Source organism: Sus scrofa, chromosome 17 (genome assembly GCF_054392235.1).
Source record: "Sus scrofa isolate SSC_HxYL_T2T_F1_AM1 chromosome 17, Sscrofa_HxYL_maternal_Yorkshire_Landrace_v2.0, whole genome shotgun sequence".
NCBI lineage: Eukaryota > Metazoa > Chordata > Mammalia > Artiodactyla > Suidae > Sus > Sus scrofa.
Window position 1 is genome coordinate 35,441,179 of NC_139399.1, and position 24,574 is coordinate 35,465,752.

Sequence of the window (24,574 nt, forward strand, 5' to 3'; positions counted from 1 at the left end):
CTCAGTGGTTAACGAATCCAACTAAGAACCATGAGGTTGTGGGTTCAATACCTGGCCTTGCTCAGTGGGTTAAGGATCTGGCCTTGCCCTGAGCCGTGGTGTAGGTTGCAGACGCTGCTCGGATCCCTAGTTGCTGTGGCTCTGGCGTAGGCTTGGCAGTTACAGCTCCGATTAGACCCCTAGCCTGGGAACCTCCATAAGCTGCGGGTACAGCCCTAGAAAAGGCAAAAAGACAAAAAAAAAAAAAAAAAAAAAAAGAGATGAATAAAAAGACAGTTCAATGTATAGTATCAAAGATAGAGGTCCTTAGGTCATTGTGATGATTGATGAAAGGGAAGTGTGACACATTTTGAGAGGTCTCTGTCCACAGTGCTCAAATTTTTTTTTTTTTTGTCTTTTTGCTATTTCTTTGGGCCGCTCCCGCGGCATATGGAGGTTCCCAGGCTAGGGGTCCGATCGGAGCCGTAGCCACCAGCCTACGCCAGAGCCACAGCAACGCAGGATCTGAGCCGCGTCTGCAACCTACACCACAGCTCACGGCAACGCCGGATCGTTAACCCATTGAGCAAGGGCAGGGACCGAACCCGCAACCTCATGGTTCCTAGTCGGATTCGTTAACCACTGCGCCACGACGGGAACTCCTCAAATTTGTTTTGATACTTGAAATTCGGGTGTCTGGAAAACATGGACAGTCTCCCTCCTTAAAGATGCAGGAAAAAACACTTCAGAGGTCAGATGGGCGTGGCCATGGGCCTCTTTTCTCTTGTTTCCCCCACATTTATTTTTTGGCATCTGTTTCATCCGTAGTTACTTGCACTGATAATTAATGGTGAAGAACACACTTCTTAAAACATTAAACCAGTGAAGGGTTTGGGGATGTAATTATCCTTCTGCCATTCACCTAGCAACATATTCAGAGCCAGCGAATTAACGCTGTAATCCCCAGTCCTGTTTCTTTGATTTTCCCATGTGGAAAATTTTGCTGTCATCTGCCCCTCTCCTTAGACACTAATTATTGAAGTTACTGTTCTGTATGTTGCAAAATACAGGAAATAAAGCATAGTTGCTTCTAGCCACACCTTTATAACCTATAATGGGCCTGGTTATTCATCCGTGGTGAATCTGAGGTGTTTTCAGATTTAGAAACGATTGGAATGGTCTTTCTTGGGGCAGAGCCTCCCTTTTTCAAGAAATGGGAGAGGACTCACCAAGGAAAGGATTGTGTGCTGTCATTCAGTGTTGTAAAGAAATTTAACATTTCCTTCATGGAATACTGCCTTTTTGCTAATAACAAAAATTAAGTTAGGTCAGTATTCTTTGCAATTTAAAATAGATGAAAAGACTTAGAACTTTAAAACGTAAGATTGGTGGTTTTTAAATGCTAACATCTTACCCTTTAAGGCAGTTATTTTTATTAAGCATCTGATAGTCTCCTGCTTTTTTAGGAATCCACTTAAGTTTTACTTCTGAGCAATTTCATGTAAATGAACACTCTAATGCTTAAGGTATAGATAGCCTAAATCATTCAGAAAGAAGTGTAGAGCAATTAGGAATTTCATCACTGGTTTTGTTGAGTCCTGATAAGTGACCCAGAAATAGAATTTGGTTCACAGCCCAACCAGGGTGATGGTGTGCCAATGTAGACTTTTGTATCAGATCCCAATGGTGTAAGTGGCAGGGGCCTCTTATTGGCCTCGAATGTGTTTTAAAGTCAGCAAGAGTTTCAAATCCTCCATACCTTGTAAAATCATAACATTTTCCAATGAATAGGAGCTAAATAGGTCCAAAACCCATTAAAAATTTTTTTTTCCTTTTTTCTTTTTAGGATGGCCCCTGGGGAATATGGAGGTTCCCAGCCTACAACACAGCCACAGCAATTCGGGATCTGAACTGCATCTGAGACCTACACCACAGCTCATAGCAATGCTGGATCCTTAACCCACTGAGCAAGGCCAGGGATTGAACCGAGTCCTCATGGATCCTAGACAGGTTCATTAGCCACTGATCGATAACAGGAACGCCCCATTTTAAAGTTTTAAATGGAGGAGTTCCCAGGTGGCTCAGTGGATTAAGGATCCAGCGTTATCACTGCTGTGGCTCAGGTTGCTACTGTGGCACAGGATCGATCCCTGGCATGGGTTCAATCCCTGGCCCCAGAACATCCAAGGAAAAAGAAAGAAGTTTTGATTGGAATATGTAGTTTCGAAATGATGGATTTAATTTTCTTAAGGAATACCACTAGAGGTCACAAGAGATCTTGGAAAGAAAAAGGCACTTTGTTTTACTCAACTGAATCAAACGAGAAATCTAGTTGGTACCCACTTTAGGTTCTCCAACCCCAACCCGAAATTGAAACTATCCATGGAAGGGTTGGTTTAAGCAAAATGTACAATATTCCTTTTTTTTTTTTTTTTTGCTTTTTAGAGCTGCACCCATGGCATATAGAAGTTCCCAGACTGGGGGGTCAAGTCAGAGCTACAGCTGCCGACCTACGCCACAGCCATAGCAACATAGGACCCGAGCTGTGTCTGTGACCTATACCACAGCTCACGGCAACATTGGATCCTTAACCTACTGAGTGAGGCCAGGGATTGAGCCCGCATCCTCATGGATACTAGTCAGATTCAGTTTCACTGTGCCACTACGAGAACTCCTGTATGGCATTCTTTAGCACTAAACTGGATTCTCTTAATTTTTTCCCTATTCATTTATTTCTTAAAGCATATACATACATGTATACACACTCTCTCAGTCCTGAAGAAATACAGTATTTATGGGATTTAAAGTGACATCAGAACCACTTTTTCAAGGGTACATTGTTAATTCTAGGTAATGAAATGCAGATCCTTTCTTGTTATGGAAGATACCCTCACACAGGAGAGAGGAGGCTGTGCCAGTATTCTCAACACAAAGATGGGCTCTGCCATTGCCACGGCCTCTAAGCATGAACTTTCCACTTTTGAATGCACAGTAGTTTCTTTTCTGGCAAGGAAACAACCTGTGCTTTGTGCCTCGAAGGAAGCCACCTGTAGGTTTCCCTCTAGGATTATGATTCTGCAGGAGTGGTCAGGATATTGAAAGGGTCCACTTGCCACCAAGAGGCGGTGCCAGCCTGCCTGGCAGATGTTGTGGGGTCCAGCATCTGCTGTTCCTTGAAATCCTCACTCCCTGACATAGTGGAGGTGATGGAGTTTCTCTTTCCTTCTTCCCAGCTCCCAAGAAGCCAGCAAGAGCCACCAGGGCCCCGTCATCCTTCACCTTGCCGTCTCCTGGGTTCACAGGACACCCAGGCCCCAAGGGAGGTATCCTGAGAGGCTGTTGATTTTCGTCAGCTTTGGCTCCCACCCCATTTTTCATCTGGCACATTGCTCAGAGTCCAGTGGACACTTAGGGGGCCTGAGTGATCAAATGGTTTCTATAGGATAGACCTTTTGTTGCCTCCTAGCAAGTTAAAATATTCTAGCAGGGGAGGGATAAGTGAGGGGGGTGGGATTAACATGTACACATTACTGTATATAAAATAGGTAACTGGCAAGGACCTATGACTTAGCACAGGGACCTATACTCAATATTTTGTAAAAACCTATAATGGAAAAGAATCTGAAAAAGAATATGTGTATGAATATATATGTATAACTGAATCACTGTGCTGTACATCTGAAATTAACATGCTATTGTACTTCAGCTAGAATTCAGTCTAAAAGGCTATTTCATAATCTGTAAAAACTAAACAACAAAGAGTTAAATGCTAAAGAAAAACCTGTAACCAACTACATTAAGATGCACATTGTTGCCACTTTCAAGCCACGTGCCGGAGGCATGCCACCACGGAAGGTGGCTGTCCACTCAGAGCGTGGTGTCACCCCCGTGGGATTTGGTGTTGGTCCACTCTAACCCTCCGAGGTCATCACCACTGAAACGCTGGGGGTCACAGAGGTGCCAGGCACGTGGCCCTGCTGTGCCCAACAGCTTCACAGGAAGTCGAGGCTCTCCCCCCACCCCCACCGCCTTGAGCAGGCGGTGCTCAAGTCTAAACACTTTGCCCAATGAATTGTTTTCTAGCCGGGGTGTTTTGTTTCCGTGGGGCTGGACTTTGTCAGATGCCATTTGAGACTCTGCGAGGCTGATGTCATACTTGATCATTAGCGCTGGGGCTGATGCAAGACTGTAGATCGTCCATTACCCTAAGGAATGCATTTAGCAGAGCAAGTTCCTCCTTCTCCATTTTAGGGAAGGGCTTAAGGGAGAGACTCTTCAGAACTCCACGACTTGGATGTTTTTTTCTTCTTTGTCCCAGAAGAATTAGTATTGAGATGTGGTTATGGATCAGTTTGCTAATGCGCTGCCAAGAGCTCCCAGTCAGGCTTATGGCCCTGGGTCCTTCTGAACCTTTTCCCTGATTTTTATACCAGGAAGTAGTACCCTTATGTCCCATCACATAGATAAAAGCCCATGGTACATACTTGATTTGGGGGGGGGGGGTCATCTCTGTGTGGTAGCTGTCTTGGTCCACTTAAAATGATGAAAATATTATTTTCACATAATTCATAATAATGATCTCAGTAAATACTGATATAGTCTTTTATTTATTTTTTTATTATTTATTTTTGGCCACACCTGCGGCATATAGAAGTTCCAAGGCCAGGGATAGAATCTGAGCCGCAGATGCGGGTCCAGATCATTAATCCACTGAGCTGGGCCGGGGACCAAACCCACACCACTGCAGAGACAATGCCGGACTCTTAACCTGCTGTGCCGCCGTGGGAACTCCAGTGGGCTTTTATTTTTGGCAAGATATTTGAAATGGATTTGTTGGCTATTCTCTCCTAGAATCCGGTTGTTTTTTTTTTTAAACCAGTATACCACAGGGCTTTTTTTTTTTTTTTTTTTTTTTTTTTTGTCTTTTTAGGGCCACACCTGAGGCATATGGAGGTTCCCAGGCTAGAGGTTGAATGGGAGCTATAGACACTGGCCTGCGCCACAGCTACAGCAATGCCAGATCCAAGCCTCGTCTGTGACCTACACCACAGCTCATGGCAGCACTGGATCCTTAAGCCACTGAATGAGGCCAGGGATCAAACCTGTGTCCTCATGGATACTAGTCAGATTTGTTTCTGCTGAGCCACAATGGGAACTCCATACAGGGCTTTTTTTACAGAGAAAAGCCACCTGTGTTAGCAGGGCGCCTTTGCAGGTTGTTTTAGGGGAAGTAAGGGGTTTCTGGAATGCAGTGGGGCCTTTTTGGCTCAAGTGATATCGGAGGGGGGTGCTTGTGAAGTCTCCCCATAGCAGATGCTGCCGAGGACTGACTGCCTGCCAGAGAGTGAAGTTGAGGGCAGCCCGGAATCCCCGTGTTGGACCCTCTCACTCTCTCTGTCCCTGCCCTTGTGCAGATGAGAAACCAAGGCTTAGCACCGAGGTGACCCGGCAAGTTTCTTAGGCAGAAGAGCCAGAAGCCAAGTAGAGGGCCAGGAGCTGCCAGCCGGGGCTGGGGGCTCACTCTCCAGAGGTGCCCCCTCAGGCCGTCAGCACACGTCAGACAAGAGGCCAGCCCTGTTGTGTGGTCAGGGCCCCACCTGTGTTGGCCATCCCCATTGCACCTGTGCTGCAGGCTCCACTGTGTGCAGGTGTCAAAGGTCAACAGAGCCAGATGCTGGTGAGGACAGATGTTAATCAGTAATAACCACTGTGATAGGGAAAACATCCAGGGTGAACTGAACTCAACTGAGATTTGTACCAAGGTAACTAGGCCTTTTGAAAAGAAAATGAGGGAAAATAAAGCCAACAAATAAGGAAATAATACTTTAGAAAGGAAAAACAGAGAAAATGAGGGAGTTGGGAGGGGGTGAGCAGGGTCTCAGTAGAGTCAGGGAAGTGAAAAATTACAGAAAGTGAAAAGGTGGGGTTGGTCCATGTGACTCCCATCAGAGTCGCCACCTGGACCTCATGGGAGTTAGGCTCCTACCTCCCACAGAGGCTGGGAGCAAACAGGAAATTCTTTTCTTGTTCTTGAGCTTGAGAAATTCTTTTCTCTTCTTGAGCTTTCTTAGGCAGGCTCTTTTTTTTTTTTTTTTTTTTTAAATTATATTTTTGGCTGCACCTGCGGCACATGGAAGTTTCCCTGGACAGGGTTCGAACCCATACTACAGCAGTGACCCAAGCCACAGTAGTGACAGTGTCTCAGGCAGGCACTTTAAGAGAGGTTAGGATCATTCTAGGAGTGTGGTTTTGAGCTGTTAGGAACTGTTAGTGTTTGTTCAAGTCTTTTTAGGCCAAGGTTCAGAAAAGGCTCCAAGTATCCTGGGCTAGAGTTTGGTCAAGGAAAGAGTCTTTGTCACTCATTGGGTGGAGCTGCTGGTAACATCAAAGAAACATATTAGAAGATAAAAGGGGATGATGAATACAGCATAGTAATGAAATAAAGGGGAGGGGAATGAGGGTTAGTACTCAAATAAGTTATACTATTAAAAAAAAACAAATATGGAACATTTAAAAAAGAAAACTGGAGTTCCCTTTTGTGGCTCGGCAGAAATGAATCTGACTAGTATCCATGAGGTTCGATCCCTGGCCTTTCTCAGTGGTTTAAGAATCCGGTGTTGCCACAAGCTGTGGTGTAGGTGCCAGGCACAGCTCAGATCCCACGTTGCTGTGGCTGTGGTGTAGGCTGGGGGCTACAGCTCCAATTTGACCCTGAACCTAGGACCCTCCATTAGCTGTGGGTGCAGCCCTAAAAGACAAAAAATAAAATAAAATAAAAATAAAAATAGAAAACTACTAGGAAAATGTGTAAGAACACCTTAGACATGTGAAGAATACTAGCCTTAATCCAGAATCTACTAAAAAGAAGAAAAGGAGGGTTAAATGCGGCAGCAGAATGGGGGCCAAGGGCCACCTCACCATGCTGCCCCAAGCCCAGTTCTTGGGTCCTCCTGTCCCCCCACACTGGTGGTCGAGGTCACTGCAGAGGGTCCTGGATAGGAGGTTTGAGGAGGATATGCCCAGGACAGTGAGCAGAGCTTCATTACCTTCAAAACAGTATTGCCCCCCATCCACGAAAGTATAGATACATCTTAGGAATAGAAGGTACCCTGGGCCCCTGTTGGAGAAAGGCACAGACAAGCTTAAATATTCTTTATCATAGTAATTCCCAGAGTCTTTATAACTGTGACGATCCCCGAGGGAACCTATGGCAGGAAGGTGGTTTTAGAGGATTTCTTCTAAGGGGAGGAAGCAGAGCAATGTCACAGAAGGACGTTCCTTGGAGCACGTTTAGGAGGTGCTGTGCCATCTATGACCGATGCTGCTGTGCACCCAGATGTGCCGAGTGTGTCCCCTTTGCCTGGACCATCTCCTCCCTCCTCCCCCGCAGCTCCAGGTCTCCACGTAGCTTCCTCACTGTGTCCTCATTCAGTTCTTGCACAGGTGTTCCTCCCTGACCCCTTGGCCCCATCACTCTCCACCCCAAAGCAACTTACCACAATTTGAAATGTTTGCAGCGGCTTGTCTGCTACATTTTTGTTGTCTGTTCCTTCCTGTCCAAGGCAAGTTCATTTTGTGGGTGGCTGCCCTGCTCCGGCAGGTGAGGAGAACAGGGTCTGGGACGTGCCATCGGGGAGCAGAGGAGGGAACCAGCTCTGAAGGAAGCCTTTCCTTTCCCTTAAACAGGGTGGAAGATCACGACGACCTCATGCCTATCTTCCTGCACCACGACACCATCCTGAAGGAGACCTACGGCGAGTACTTCCTGGCTGAACTCATAGAGGCTCAGGATGAAGAGAACCATGCTGTTGTGTGTGAGGTGCGTGATTATCCACCTGCACCCCCGCCCCCAATGTGAGTGGGATAGACAGGTGAGTCCAGGGCTCCTGGTTTGCTGAGTGCCCCCTCCCCCTTCCCGGTGGTGTGCCAGGCTCACTTTCCTGCTGGGTGATCATCTGCCACCCACCCCCACCCCAGTGTTCCTGCTTTAGGTTTTTAGATTTGTGAAGTCCTTCCAGATGCCCTGTCTTAATAGGCTTGAGGACCACCTAGGTGCACCTGACTCCAAGTTCCTGGAAAACCACTTAGGCAAACATCTTATTGTTTAGGCTCTGTGCCTCTTGGAGGACTTGCAAGTCTTTTGTCGCAACAATTAAAGTGAACTTGAGCAGTGATGGGGGGCTACAGGTGTAATGGGCTTAACAGATGATTCTCTGGGTTTCAGTAGGTGAATTACATGTCAAAGACAAATTCCTGATGCCAGGATGCCCTCAGGCCACTTAAATCCATCTTTTGGGGTGAAGGTACCTCAGTATTTTTAAAAAGCTCCCCCTGTAGTTCCATTGTGCCGTCGAGGTGGTAAAACAATTATCTACATGATGGAAAACACATCTGGTGACGAACAGGATGAATTTAGATTTACCTGGGCATTAGTTTCTTTTCTTTTCTTTTTTTTTTTTTTTTGTCCTTTTATTGTCAAATTGGAGCCACAGATGCTAGCCACAGCCACAGCCACAGAAACTCGGGATCTGAGCCGAGTCTGCAACCTACACCACAACTCACGGCAACACCGGAACCTTAACACACTGAGTGAGGCCAGGGATCGAACCCTGTCCTCATGGATGTTAGTCAGATTCATTTCCACTGACCCACAATGGGAACTCCCTGGGTGCTAGGTTCTTAAGGGGGGAACTGGCCCTGAAAATTAGGTTCTAATGTACTGTCCATGATCGCTTTTTCTTCTACCCTGAAAATTTTAGTTTTGGGTTTTTTCGTATTTCAGTTTTTGTTTTGTCTTTTGAGAGCTTGCTTTCACATACTGTCATTTGACCTTTGGCACCAGGCTAGTGATAGAGGGCAAGGTCAGGAAGTATTTGGGCCCAAAAGCACGATTTTGGAAAATCACATCTTTACATGATGAGGTAAAAACTATTGATAAATGAAATGATTCATACCAGACTCAGAGTGTACCCATTCAACTTAGTCTGGTCTTTGTTTTTTGGAGAAGGCTTTATTTATTTTTCCAGGTTCATTGAGATGTGATTGACATATAACATTGTGTAAATTTAAGGTGTGTTGGTTTGATACATTGATACACTGTAAAATGATTACAACCATAGCTTTAGCTAACACCTCCATCAAGTCACATGATTACCATTTTTGTGTGTGGTGAAAACATTTAAGATCTACCCTCTTAGCAATTTTTAGGTCTCTAATACAGCATCATTAGCTATAATCACCATACTGTACATTAGATATCTGGAACTTATAACTGGAAATTTGTATCCTTTGATCAACATCTCTTCCCCCCACCCCCGACCCCTGCCACCAACTCCTTGTAACCACCATTCAACTCTTTGTTTCTAAGAGATCAGCCTTTTTATGGCGTTCTTGTCGTGGCTCTGTGGTTAACGAATCCGACTAGGAACCATGAGGTTGCAGGTTCGATCCCTGGCCTTGCCCAGTGGGTTCAGGATCTGGCGTTGCCGTGAGCTGTGGTGTAGGTCACAGATGCGGCTCAGATCTGGCATTGCTGTGGCTCTGGCATAGGCCAGCGGCTACAGCTCCAATGAGACCCCTAGCCTGAGAACCTCCATATGCTGCAGGAGCAGCCCTAGAAAAGGCAAAAAGCCAAAAAAAAAAAAAAAAAAAAAAAGAAGTCAGCCTTTTTAGATTCCACATAGAAGCAATACCATACAGTGCTTTTCTCTGTCTGAATTATTTCACTTAATATAATGCCTTTGGGGGTCCATCCATGTTGTCACAAGTGGCAGGATCTCCTTTTCTACGGTTGAATAATATCTATGACACATATGTGCATATATATGTGTGTGTGTGTGTGTGTGTGTGTGTGTAAACATACGTATGTACATGCATACATACACATCTTCTTTATCCGTTCATCTGGCCACTTAGTTTGTTGCCATATCTTGCCTATTGCATGTAATACCACAGTAAACATTGGAGTGCAGATATCTTTCTAATACCCTATTTTCATTTCCTTTGGATATATACCCAGAAGTGGGATCGCTGAATCATATGGTAGCTCTATTTTTATTTTTTTGCGGAAGCTTCATGCTGTTGTCCGTAATGACTGCACCAATTTACATTCCCACCAATGGTGCACAGGGGTTCCCATTTCTCCGCATGCTTGCCAGCACTCGGTTATCTCTTGTCTTTTGATGATCACCATTCTAACAGGTGTGTGGTGATAATCTCGTGATTTTGATTTGCATTCCCTTGATGATTAGTGATACTGAGCATCTTTTCATGTACCTGTTGAACATTTGTATGTCTTCCTGGAAAAATGTCTATTCAGTTCCTCTGCCCACTTTTAAATCGGGTTGTTTGGTTTTTTTGTTTTTTTTTTTTTTTGGTATTAAGTAGTTGTACAGGTTCTTTGTATGTTTTGAATACTAACCCCTTATCACATATATGATTTGCAAGTATTTTCTCCCATTCTGTAGGTTGCTTTTTCATTTTGTTATTTATTTTGCTGTGCAAAACCTTTTTTTTTTTTTTTTTTTTTTTGTCTTTTTGCCATTTCTTGGGCCGCTCCTGCGGCATATGGAGGTTCCCAGGCTAGGGGTCGAATCGGAGCTGTAGTCACCGGCCTACGCCAGAGCCACAGCAACGCAGGATCCGAGCCTTGTCTGCAACCTACACCACAGCTCACAGCAACGCCGGATCCTTAACCCACTGAGCAAGGGCAGGGACCGAACCCGCAACCTCATGGTTCCTAGTCGGATTCGTTAACCACTGTGCCACGACGGGAACTCCCAAAAGCTTTTTAATTTTTTAATTTGATGTAGTCTCACTTACTAATTTTTGCTATTTTTTTTTTTTTTTTTTTTTTTTTTTTGCTTTTTTAGGGCCACACCCATGGCATATGGAGATTCCCAGGCTAGGTGTTGAATTGGAGCTACAGCTGCCAGCCTGCACTATAGCCATAGCAACGCCAGATCTGAGCTGTGTCTGTGACCTACACCACAGGATCCTTAACCCACTGAGCGAGGCCAGGGATTGAACCCACAACCTCACGGTTCCTAGTTGGATTTGTTTCTGCTGAGCCACAACAGGAACTCCTAATTTTTGCTTTTTTTATTTGTGCTTTTGGTATCATATCAAAAAAAATTGTTGCCAGAACTAATGTCCAGAAACTTTTCTCTATATTTTCTTCTAGGAGTTTGATAGTTTCAGGCCTTATGTTAAGGCTTTAATCCATTTTTAGTTTTTTTTTTTTTTTAATCTTTTTGCCTTTTCTAGGGCTGCTTCCCGCAGCACATGGAGGTTCCCAGGCTAGGGGTCTAATCAGAGCTGTAGCCACTGGCCTACAACAGCGCCATAGCAACACGGGATCCAAATTGCATCTGCGACCTACACCACAGCTCATGGCAACGCCAGATCCTTAACCCACTGAACAAGGCCAGGGATTGAACCCACAACCTCGTGGTTCCTAGTCAGATTCATTAACCACCACACCACGACAAGAACTCCTCAAGTTCATTTTTATCAGTGGTATAAAATAGGAGTATAGTTTCATTCTTCTGCATGTGGTTATTCAGTTTTCCTAGCACCATTTATTTAAAAGACTGTCCTTTCTTCATGGAGTCTTTTTGTCTTTTTTTAGTTGACTGTAAATGTGTAGATTTAGCTCTGGGCTCTATTCTGCTCGGTTTGTCTATGTGTCTATTTTTTTTTTTTTTTTGTCTTTTTGTCTTTTGTTGTTGTGGCTATTTCTTGGGCCGCTCCCGCAGCATATGGAGGTTCCCAGGCTAGGGGTCGAATCGGAGCTGTAGCCACCGGCCTACGCCAGAGCCACAGCAACGCGGGATCCGAGCCGCGTCTGCAACCTACACCACAGCTCACGGCAACGCCGGATCGTTAACCCACTGAGCAAGGGCAGGGACCGAACCCGCAACCTCATGGTTCCTAGTCAGATTCGTTAACCACTGCGCCACGACGGGAACTCCTATGTGTCTATTTTTATGTTAGTACCATATTGTTTTGATTATTATAGCTTTGTAATGTAGCTTAAAATTATAATGTGTTATACCTCAGGGTTTGTTCTTCTTTCTTAATGTTGCTTTGGCTATTTGGGGTCTTTTGTGTTTCCATACAAATTTTATGATTTTTTTCTATTTCTGTGAAAAACTCCTTAAATTTATTCCTAGGTATTTTATTGTTTTCATGCTATTGTGAATGCAGTGATTTTCTTTATTTCTTTTTCAGGTATTTTATTTTTCATGTATAGAAATACAACTAATTTCTGTATGTTGTTTTTATGTCCTATAACTTTACTGAATTTGTTAATTAGTTTTAACAGTGTTTTGGTGGAATCTTTGGGACTTTCCTCATATAAGATCTTACCAGGAGCTCCCTGGTGGCACAGTGGTTAAGGATCTGGCATTGGTTTGTTCCCTGGCCTGGGAACTTGAAAATACAATGGGCACAGCCAAAAAAAAAATCATACTATCTACAAAGAAAGTTTTGCTTATTCTTTTCTAATTTGGATTCAGTTTGCTTCCTTTCCTTGGTTAGGACTTCCTCGTCTATTTTGAAGAGGAGTGGTGAGAGTGGGCTCCCTTGTCTTGTTCCTGATTATGGGGAAAGTTTTCAACATTGTACCACTAAGTATGATGTGCGTTTGTCATTATTGGCCTTTATTATGATGAGGTATGCTTCTTCTATACCCGATTTGTTGAGCATTTTTACCATGAAAGGATGTTATATTTTGCCAAATGCTTTTTCACGTCTATTGAGATGATCAGAAGATTTTAATCTTTCATTCCATTAATGTGGTGTGTCACATTTATTACATATATTTAACCTCCTTGTTTCCCAGGGGTAAGCATTGCTTGGTCATGATGTGTGAACCTTTTAACATGCAGTTGAATCCAGTTTGCTAGTATTTTGTTGAGAATTTTTGCATCTGTATGTAATAGGGATGTTTGCGTATAGTTTTCTTTTCTCATAGTGCCCCTGTTTGGCTTTGAGATCAGTATAACGCTGGCCTTATAAAATGAGTTTGGGAGTGCTCCCTCCTCAGTTTTTTGGAAGAGTTTCAGAAGGACTGGCATGGACTCGTCTCTAAATGTTTGTTAGAAATCACCATTGAAACCATCTGATACTAGGATTTTCTTTGTTGGGAAGTTTTTGATTACTGATTCAATCTCCTTACTTGTAACTGGTCAGTTCATATTTTCTATTTCTTTATAATTCAGTCTAGGTAGCTTGTCTGTTTCTAGGAATTTGTCTATTCTAGGTATCTAGTTTGTTGGCATGTAATTATTCATAGTAATCTCTTATGATCCTTTGTATATGTGGTATCGCTTATAATACCACAAGTGATATTTTATTTGAGTCTTATCTCTTTTCCTTAGTGTAGCTAATGGGTTGTCAATTTTATTTATCTTTTTAAAAAATAGTTCTTAGTTTTGCTGATCTTTTTAAATTTTCCCCCCCTGGTCTCTATTTCATTTATTTTAGCTCTGTTCTTTGTTATTTTCTTCCTTCTGCTAACTTTGGACTTAATTTGTTCTTCTTTTTCTGGTTCTTTGAGGTGTAAAGTTAGGTTGATTATTTGAGATCTTTCTTTTTTCTTAATATAGACATTTACCACCACAAACTTAACTCTTAGAATAATTTTGCTTTATTGTGTTTCCATTTTTGTTTCAACATATTTTTTTAAAATATTTTTTATTAGAGTATAGCTTATTTACAATGCTGTGCCAATTTCTGCTGTACAGCAAAGTGACCCAGTCATTCCCTTTCTTACATTATTTTCCATCATTGTCTATCCCAGGAGACTGAATATGGTTTTCTGTGCTGTACAGTGGAACCTCATTGCTTATCTATTCTAAATGTAATAGTTTCCATCTATTAATCCCAAATTCCCAGTCCATCCTACTTTCTCCCCTCTCCCTGCTTGGCAACTTAAAGTCTGTTCTCTATATCTGTGAGTCTGGTTCTGTTTTATAGATAAGTTCATTTGTGCCATATTTTAGATTCCATATATGTGATATCCTATGGAATTTGTCTTTCTCTTTCTGACTTCCTTCACTTAGTATGAGAAGCTCTACTTGCATCCATGTTGCTGCAAATGGTATTATTTTGTTCTTTTTTTATGTCTGAGTGGTATTCCATTATGTATATGTACCACATCTTCTAAATCCATTTGTCTGTCAATGGACATTTAGGTTGTTTGCATTTCTTGGCTGTTGTAAATAGTGCTGTTATGATCATTTTGGTACATGTATTTTTAAATTTCCCTTTTTTTTTTTAAATTATTTTCCCACTGTACAGCAAGGGGGTCAGGTCATCCTTAGATGTATACATTGCAGTTACAGTTTTTTCCCCCACCCTTTCTTCTGTTGCGACATGAGTATCTAGACATAGTTCTCAATGCTATTCAACAGGATCTCCTTATAAATCTATTCTAGGTTGTGTCTGATAAGCCCAAGCTCCCGATCCCTCCCACTCCCTCCCCCTCCCATCAGGCAACCACAAGTCTCTTCTCCAAGTCCATGATTTTCTTTTCTGAGGAGATGTTCATTTGTGCTGGATATTAGATTCCAGTTATAAGTGATATCATACGGTATTTGTCTTTGTCTTTCTGGCTCATTTCACTCAGGATGAGATTCTCTAGTTCCATCCATGTTGCTGCAAATGGCATTATGTCATCCTTTTTTATGGCTGAGTAGTATTCCATTGTGTTAAATTTCCCTTTTGATTTCTTTTTTGACCTCTTGGTTGTAAAGGAGTGTCTTTCAGCTTTTCCCCTGTTCTTGATTTCTAGTTTAATACCTACAATGTTGGGAAAGATACTTGGTATGACTTAAATCTTCTTAAATTTATTAAGACTTGTTTTGTGATCGATCATCTGATGTACCATGTAAAATGTTCCATGTGCTCTTAAGAAGAATGCATATTCTGCTGCTGTTGGATGGAATGTTCTGTCCATGTCTGTTAGGCTGATTTTGTCTAAAGTAAGAGTCAAGTTCAATATTTCCTGGTTGATTTTCTCACTGTATGATCTATTCATTGTTGAAAGTGAGGTACTGAAGTCCCTTACTATTATTGTGTTGTTGTCTTTTTCTCCCTTTATATCTGTTAATATTTGCTTAATATATTTAGGTGCTCCATCCAGTGTATATATATTTATGATTGTTATATCTTCTTGATGAATTAGCCCCTTTATCATTATGTAATCACCTTCTTTGTCTCTTATTATTGTTTTTGGCTTAAAGTCTATATTGTCTGATATAAATATAGCTAGTTCTGTTCTCCTTTTGGTTTCTATTTGTAGGGAATAGTTTTTTTTTCATCTTTTCACTTGAAACCTATGTGTGTCGTTAAAGCTGAAGTGAGTCTCTTACAGGCAGCATGTGGTTGAGTCTTGATTTTAAGCACCTAGCCACTCTATGTCTCTTGACTGGAGAATATAATTCATTTATAGTTTGATAATTATTGATAGGTAAGGACTTAGTAATGCCATCTTACTGTTTTTTGGCTGTTTTTTAGTAGCCTTGTTCCTTTCTCCCTGCCTTGCTGCCTTCCTTTATGAATTGATGATTTTCTGTAGTGAGATGCTTTGATTACTTTTTCTTTATTTTTTATATAGCTTTTTGCTGTGTGGTTACCATGCAGCTTATATAAAATATCTTACAATATAGGAGTTCCTTTTGGGGCTCAGCAGTTAATGAACCTGACTAGTATCCATGAGGACGTGGGTTTGATCCCTGGCCTTGCTCCGTGGGTTAAGGATCTAGTGTTGCCCTGAGCCGTGGTGTAGGTCAGAGAGATGGCTTGGATCTTGCATTGCTGGGGCTGTGGTATAGGCTGGCAGCCGTGGCACCGGTTCAGCCCCTAGCCTGGGAACCTCTATATGCTGCAGGTGTGGCCCTAAAAAGACAAAAAAAAAAAAACCCAAACTTGCAATATAATAGTCTATTTTACGCAAAAGACTTAATTTCAAATGCACACAAAAATTTTACCCTTTTGCTTCTCCCTGTTAGGTTTTTACTTTCACACTTTACCTCTTTTCATATTATATATTCATTAACAAATTAATGTAGCTATAGTTATTAAAATATTAAAATTCTTGTCCTTTAAACTTTACACTAAAGTGATTAATTCTCCACCATATTAAAGTTTTAGAGTATCCCGGATGCTTACCTTTACTATTGTGTTTTCTATTTTTATATATTTTAATGTTACTAATTAGCATTCTTTCATCTCAGCTTGAACTCCTTTCAGCATTTCTTGTAGGGCATGAATTGCCTCACCTTGTTTGTCTGGGAAAGTCTTTCTTTCTTCTTCATTTCTGAAGGAGGCTCTGCTGAGCAAAATATTCTTGGTTGGCAGTTTTTTTCTTTCAGCACTTTGAATCTATCACCCTACTGATTCGTGGCCCATAAGGTTTCTGCGGACAGTCTTATGAGGGTTCCCTTGTAAGTCAAAAGATTTTTTTTCCTCCTGCTGCTTTTAAGATTCTCCTCTTTCTTTGATTTTTGAAAGTTTTATGATGTACCTCAGAAAGGATCTCTTTAAGTTGATTTTATTGGGTGACCTATGTGCTTCATGAACTTGGATATCTATATCTCTCCCCAGATTTGGGGTGTTCTTGGCCATTATTTCTTGTTTGTCTTTTTTTTTTTTTTCCTTTGGCTGTACCCATGGCATGTGGGAGTTCCCAGGCCAGGGATTGAACCTGCACCAAAGCAGCAACCCAAACCACAGAAGACAACACCATATCCTTAACCCACTGCACCACAAGGAAGCTCCCACTATTTCTTTAAACAAGCTCTCTGCCCCCCTCTCCCTCTCTTCTCATTTTGGAACTCTGGTGATTCGCAAATTGGTCCCTTTGGTGGTATCCTATAGATCATATAGACTTTCTTTAAGCTTTTTCATTATTTTTACTTTGTTCTCCTCTGACTTGATACTCTCAAAGTTCCTGTCTTCAGTCTCACTTATTCTTTCTTTTGATTGATCAAGTCTGTTGCTGATGCTCTCTATTGAATTTTGAAGTCATTCATTGATTCTTCAGCTCCAGAATTTCTGTTTGGTTCTTTTTATGGTTTCCGTCTCTTTGTTAAACTTCCCATTTTGTTTGTGTTTTGTTTTCCTGATTTTGTAGAATTGTCTTTCTGTGTTTTCTTGTAGCTTACTAAGTCTCTTTAAAATAGCTGTTTTCAATTCTTTCTCTGGTAAATTGGGGATTTACCATTTATCCATGTCTTTAGGTGTGGTTACCAGAAGATTATTGTGACCCTTTCATGGTGTCATATTTTCCTGATTTTTCATGGTTCTTGAGTTTTGCATCACTCTCTTCCCATTTGAATAGCAGTCACCTCCTCTAGTCTTTGGAGGAGAAATACCTTCTCTCAGTCCTGCTGCAAACTCTGAGGCTTTCTTAGACCTTCTGCAGGTATACCTGCCCCATGCCTCTTGCTCTCTCTTGTGGCAGAATTCTTACGCTTGTATGTCTCTTCTGGACCCTGCAAAACACCAGATAGAGTGCTTTTGTTTTCCCAAAGGTGGCACTACAGCTCAAGCTTGTGATCTCCTCCTGGCCCATAGATTTGGCTCTCTTTCTCCATATGCTCACTAACTATCTGCCAAAGTCTGCTCGCACCACCACTGGGAGTGTACATGAGGCTGGTTTGTGAATGAGGCAGGTGAAGTGCTGGGGTGCTTGTGGGCCTGTTGGCAGGATCCATGGATGAAATATTCCCCAAAGCTCGTGAGTGAGCTTCGTGATGGAGACCATAATGCAGTTAGGATCTGTATCCTGTTAATGTCTGAGGGTCCTCTCTGCTGTTGTCCCAGATTCTTCCCACCCCCCTGTCATGGAGCTCCTAGTTTAGTCCACTGGATGGGATGAGAGAGAAGTGAGCCCATCTGGCAGCATCCTACATAGCTAGGGGAGCCAGGTCCCCTTACATGCTCTCCCTTACCCACCCCAGCAGGATAAATTATGGGATTAAATCTTGGCCCTAAGCTGTGCTGCCTTGGAGGATGGGTGTTGTGGGTAAAGCAGGTTGTTCATCTTACCCACTCCGTGGCATCCAAACTGGTATTATTTTTGCTCTAATGGAGCTGAAACTTCTCCTTTGGAAACCTGAACTCCATCAAAGGCTCTCTCATCCATGAGTGATTGTCCAAGTCAGCGTTCTCAGGGGCTCCTGGACCCAGGCCGAGAGGGGCTGGAGCCTGTCACAGGCCTCTGCAGGGTCCACAACCTGGACTGAGATCTGTCTATTTCCCAATGCACAGGCGGGCAAGACTCCTTGCAGGTCCCTGGGTGAACGGTGCTGGATCCCGCAGCTCCTCACAGGCACTTTTCTTCATAGACAGATGCCAAATATTCACTGCTGAGCAGGAGATAAAAAGAAGGGGCATATTATACCACCATGATGCTGATGTTACTCTGGAGAAGGCTTTCGAGTCTTTGGTTTCAAGGTGCCAGTTTAAACCCAAATCACTTGAGTTAGTGATTATGAAGAGTGTGTCGTGACCTCTTCCCCCACATTCTTTCCCTCTGTTATCATGTGTTACACACTTTTTTTTTCATTTTTTTATTACTCAAATGAATTTATCACATCTGTAGTTGTGTGTTACACACTTTGAGTATTGTAAACATCAGAGGAATGCTGCAGGCTGAAAATTGCCACCCGAGCCCCAAAAGGATACTTTGGTATCTCTAAAGACATAGGCAGAGTCCAGTCTGATCTCTAAGAGGCGGTGCTGCCTGGACATCAAGGCTTTGTGTTCTGAGATGTGACCATGAGGCTCCATCTTCAATGAAAGGGCAGGAACAGGACCTGTCAATGGCTAGCAAGCCTGTCTATGATCTAGGAATGAATCTCCAGTCTGCACCAAGTCCTCTGGTGTGTCCTAAGCCTTTTGGGGGTTCAAGATCAGGGCTGTAACTTTCCTCCCATCCACCTCCCAGGACCCTCCTTGCAGCGACCTGGGCTTCCTTGGGCTGGCCCTTTCAGCAGCAGTGTGTTGGCGCTCACTCAGTCTGGCTCACAAGAGCCCATTGTTAAATCTTCAGGAACTTTGTAAGCTGGTTGTTAAACACAGCCATTGTCAAAAATTAAATTATATAAACTAACAGTGCAATAAGTTCTACTAAAAACAAAATTAATGAAAATGCTCAAAACTCATCACTTTGTAATCATTTTCTATTGTCTGTCCTCATGGGTTCACTTATGTCTGTGGCGTTAGAAGCACTGATGACGGTGACTGCACGTCTTTTCCCCACTCTCCCCACTTAGAGCTTCTCACTGGCCACAGCGGGAGGGCTCACACCACAGAAACTGGCACATGTTACAAATAAGGCTTCCCCCCACCCCAGTGCCAGTGAAGCATCAACTGGCACATGACCCTTTTAGGGGACCAGAGATGACGGCACACATTACTCCAAGCCTGTCCCTTCCCAGACACCCGAGGCAGCCACAGGCAATCCAGGTGGAAGGCCTGGGAGCCGTGTCTGCCCTGTGGGGGACCCTCAACAAAGGTTTTTAACTGCCACCGCTTTCTGTAGTTTAATTGCTACTTTGAAGGAGTTTCGAGTCATCATGTTTCTGCAGGTTGCTTTTCATAACTTAACCCTGTCTTCCCTTGACATCTGGTGTTTACTCCAAACTGAGATTTCAGGGCAAGGCCGTGGAGGCCAAGGGCGGCTCCTCGAGACAGATGGGCAGAGCGTCTGCCCTGGCAGCATCCGCAGTGCGGGCAGCAGCAGTCCGAGTAGGCACTGCTGACCTGCGGGTGAGCAGAAACCTGCCAGCCCAGCCAGGCCCTTGGCATCAGGCAGGAAGGATGAGAGCTGGCAGTGGCAGTGAGGGCACCCTCACTGTGGAATACTGTTCAGAAGGGGCGGGTGACATGGGGCTTTTTAGATGGAAGCATGAACGACACAGCCCAAAGGCCTGTAAATGGACCTGCTTGTGAAGATGAAGCCGCCACACACATGGTTTTCTAGTAATCTGCGCCTTATGTGTCACTAAGGAAAAAAAACAGGAACAGCAACAAACTCTTAGCTTTGCTCTCCGTGTAAGATAATGAAAGACAGCTCTGTGGTGGAAAGTACCGGTGACCTGAAGACAGACAGCCGCCAGCAATCAATGCCTTTTCACTGTACTGTTAAAAAAAAAAAAAAAAGAAAAAAGTCTGTCAAATCAATTTATCCAGAAAACACACACATGCAAAGATGCATTTGAATACTCCCAGCACTTCAATATGTAAGAACATCGCTTGCATCACAACAGTTCTTTCCAAGAAAAACCCACAGGAAAAAAGCAGACACTTCCACAATACGTCCGCGCTCTGTTGCGTCCATCATGCTTAACTTTTGCGAATTGTCACAACCCCAGAATGAATGATGGGCCTATAACAGGTTGCAGCCTTGGAGAACGTGAAATCTTTGTTCCCAATGGCAAAACATGTTTTTTTTCTCATTTTCATCAGAATGTGTGATCCCTGCCATTTGAAATCAACTTCCAAACACAATGAGCCATTAGTGTAATAGCTCATTACGAACAGCGGTCTTATAAATAATACATCCTTATCATGCACACGCAGCTCGCCGTGAAGCCAGCAAAAGGTATTTGAGGCCATGGAAGTTGCGCCGCGCCAGCGTGGCTGTAGATGAGGAGGACATCTCCATGTGAACCGAGTTGGATGCCAATTTTCCCCCCGAGAGCGAGGCTGGCCGCCCCGTTCTGCACATATGGTAGATGGATTGGTTAATCAGCGTCTGCTGAGTCTGGGGCCTAAAATTACAGAGAAGCCAGACAACTGCGGCTCCCCAGCCTTTGTTCATGAGTGCAAACAAGACAAACAATCACTTGTTATTTGGGAAAAAAATTAAAATGTTTATTTTGGACTTTTATTAAAGTGTCGATGGCTTTATAAAACAGCTGTGTAAATCCAGCCTTTCACAGCTAGTGTTTTGGGGGGCCTGTAAAGAAAAGAATAGGCATAGAAAAAAATTAATTTTTTAGAATTCCTCTTGTATTCCACCGTTTGGGAGAAAATACAGAGTGTCTCTCATTTATTTTTCTTTTCTTTTTTTTTTTTTTAGGGCCGCACCCTCGGCATATGGAGGTTCCCAGGCTAGGGGTCGAATCAGAGCTATAGCTGCCGGTCTGCACCACAGCCACAGCAACACAGGATCTGAGCTGTGTCTTTGACCTACACCACAGCTCATGGCAACACCAGATCCTGAACCCACTGAGCAAGGCCAGGGATCAAACCTGCGTCCTCATGGATACTAGTCAGGTTCGTTAACCACGATGGGAACCTCTCATTTATTTTTCTAACACATGTTTGAGGACACATGGTTTTAAGCCAGAAGACACACATTTGTTTGAAGACGGATCGTTTAATTCCTAATTTTTGTCCTGTGTTGTTGAAAAGAGTGAGCTTCTTTATAGCTTCTTTCTCTACTTTTGGAAGTTAAAGTATTAACCATTTTCTCTGACTGGGTGTTTATGGAATGATGCTGCATTCTTAGAAACAGGAAATGCTGACAATTGTTGAGTTCTTCTTTTGCTTCCTGGATGGAAAGGTTGTTTCAGGAAATGAAGTCTGGACATCGGAGGGGTCCAACCCACCCAGAAAAGGCTGGTTTTGTGTATAAGAGCTGTCAGAGTTAAATCAGTCACCGGAATTTGCTTAAAACCCACATAATAATCAAAGGAATCATTTATGTGAAATTTACTTATTTTCCTTTTCCCCTAGTTTTATTGAGGTGTAATTGACATATAACATTATATAAGATGTACAATGTAATATTTTCAGATGTATACATATTACAAAGTAATTACCACAAATAAGATTAGTTAACCTAAGAACTGCATTCTCTCTCACTTCTTGCGAAATTTTAAATGCTTTCCTTGCAGAAAAGACTAAAATACAGAATTACTAAAGGGACGTAACAAAGAATTTCCCTCACAGTCATCTCTCAATGTGGTATTAAAATTTGTTGTTAATTTATAATATTTCAGTACCAATAATCGGCTCAGATCAGCTAGTTACTCATTAAGAGATAAGTTGTTTACACACAACACTTGTGACACCAGATGTGTTGGGTTTTTTCCCACACCAGCCGACTCTCCAGCTCTCTAGACCCCAGCTGGGTGTCCTACAGTTTAATTCACTTCTGATACTGCCCAGAGTTAGTGCAGACCCCACAAGGGCTCAGGCCCACAAGACTGCTCCCCACCATAAGATGCCAGTCACTAGCCCCAGGTTGTCACCTGTACTTTTAACTGACCGACTATAAATCAGGGATACATGTGACCCTCTTGGGTTTGATGCTTTGCTGGAAGGGCTCACAGAACTCAGGGGAACACTTGACTTGCTATCATCAGTTCATTGTAAATGATAGAATTCAGAAACAGCTGAATGAAAGAGGCGTGTGGGGCAAGGTGCAGGGGAGGGGGCGCAGGGCTCCCATGCCCTCTCTGGGCATGCACCCCCCTGCCCCACACCTCACATTGTTCACCAGTCCAGAAACTCCCCAACCCTATTGTTTAGGGGTGTTGATGGCGGTTCTATCAACAGTGGATTAAATCATTGGCCATTGGTGATTGAACTCAATCTCCATCCCCTCTCCCCTTCCTAGATGTAGGGGGCGGGTGGGGGGATCACATGGTTGATTCCCCTGGTAACTAGCCCCTGCTCTCCAACAGTCACCTCAGCCTAAACTTCTGTATGGTTGAAAGAAGCTTAGTGTGAAAAACAAAAGCTGCTTCTCTCAGGAAATTACAGGTGCTTTAGTAGCTTTGTGCCAGAAGTGAAGGGGAAAGACCAGATATTTCTCTCTCTCTCTCTCTCTTTTTTTTTTTTTTTTTTTTTTTTTTTTTTTTTTTTTTGATTTATAGGGCCATACCTGTAGCACATGGAAGTTCCCAGGCTAGGGGTTGAATCAGAGCTACAGACAGCTGCTGGCCTACACCACAGCCACAGCAACTTTGGATCCAAGCCGCATCTGCAACCTACACCATAGCTCACGGCAATGCCGGATCCTTAACTCACTGAGTGAGGCCAGGGTTCGAACCTGCATCCTCATGAACACTAGTCGGATTCATTTCTGCTGAGCCACGACGGGAACTCCCAAAATATTTCTTATGTCGTACTGTCACCCTCATCTCCCACTTACATATTCTTCATCAAAGGCCTAAAATCATTCCTTATGAAAGAGCCATTGTAGGACGTTCAGAATCAGGTAGGATGCTGGGAGGTGATGGCCCTGTAGACCAGACCCACCTGGCGAACCAGGGAGATGAGTTGACTTGACCCAGAACTTTCCACAAACCTCCTTCATCAAATTTCCTCCCTGTGAAACCATCCCATTAAATAAGTAAATGAGTTCAAGAACGTTGAAGAGTTCCTACTTGATGAGGAGCTATTGACCATGAACTTTCTCTGAATTGGGTCGATCAGATGGACCCTGGAGCAATGGTTGGTCCTACAAGCCCTGCGTGTGGTGGAGGGGAGGAAAGGACAGGAGGCCGGGCTCACAGTGGGGAAATAAAGAGATGCAGGGCAGGCAGGGGCATTGTCGGTAAATTTCCAAATAGGACTCCCTGCCGCTTCCCCAAGTTACAGACCTGCCTCTGGAACTGTCCATAGCAGTCGCCCACTGCATGGTTTGTGAGCCTGTTGTGTGTACCACATGCTGTGCTGTGCCGTGCTGTGTGGGACATGGGCCACTCCCTCCTTCAGACATCTCAGAGCACCTGCTAGACCATCAGGTACCCCCCGGACCCAGCTTATGGAAGTTTCATGATGAGGATTCCTTTGAAGTCAGTCAGCCCATGTCTTGGATGTTTCAGGTGGAAGGTGTGGCTGTCGGGTTCATGAGCCTGTGCTCCAGAGTGAACTTGCAGCTCCTACATGAATGCTTTGACTTGGGGCCCTTCCATGGACTCTGCACCCCGCACCCCAGTGACGTTCTGGAACCGTCCCCGGAGCTAAGTGCTCAAGGGATCCCAGGTAAGGTGGCCTGCACAGGAGCCAGGGGTGAATGCCGATGCATGTGCCATGCTCTGGGCTGGGTGATGGGGCTAGGTGGCACATGTCAAAGCTCTGTCTCCAGTCCCCTTTCAGGGGTAGTTCCTGTGGATCCTGGCCTCCTTGTGCACATATCTGTGAGTACAGGGAGTCAGGAGCAAGGCGTAGACAGATAACTGTGGCCTTGCTGCCCTGGTTTCCTAAATTCAGGTTATCAGCCCCTAGAATGTTTGTTGTTAGGGTTGGGGTAAATCATGGGGAAATAACTGGCAGCACTGCAGGATTTTATTTATTTATTATTTTTTTATTTTATTTATTTATTTTTTTAGAGCTGTGCCTGCGGCATATGGAGGTTTCCAGGCTAGGGGTCAAATCGGAGCTACAGCTGCCGGCCTACACCACAGCCATAGCAATGTGGGATCCGAGCCACATCTGCGACCTACACCACGGCTCATGGCAATGCGGGAACTTTATTTAACCCACTGAGAAAGGCCAGGGATCAAACTTGCAACCTGATGGATACTAGTCAGGTTCGTTAACCACTAAGCCACGATGGGAAAGC

At 43.6% G+C, this 24,574-nt stretch overlaps 1 protein-coding gene across 9 annotated transcripts in view; it reads left to right on the plus strand.

Annotated features, from left to right (window-relative positions):
• Positions 1-24,574, plus strand: part of CFAP61 (cilia and flagella associated protein 61) — a 292,210-nt gene that overhangs the window by 25,655 nt on the left and 241,981 nt on the right. For 7 of the 9 annotated variants that reach the window (XR_014832901.1, XR_014832904.1, XR_014832903.1 and 4 more), the window contains exons 7-8: positions 7,666-7,798; positions 23,835-23,994. Coding sequence is in view for 2 of the 9 variants with exons in the window: in XM_021077413.2 (XP_020933072.2) it covers positions 7,666-7,798; positions 23,835-23,994 (293 nt within the window). In the remaining 7 variants the exon portion in view is untranslated. Of the gene's footprint in view, positions 1-7,665; positions 7,851-23,834; positions 23,995-24,574 lie in introns of all 9 variants that reach the window. The other 2 variants (XM_021077414.2, XM_085004563.1) reach the window with 1 other exon arrangement.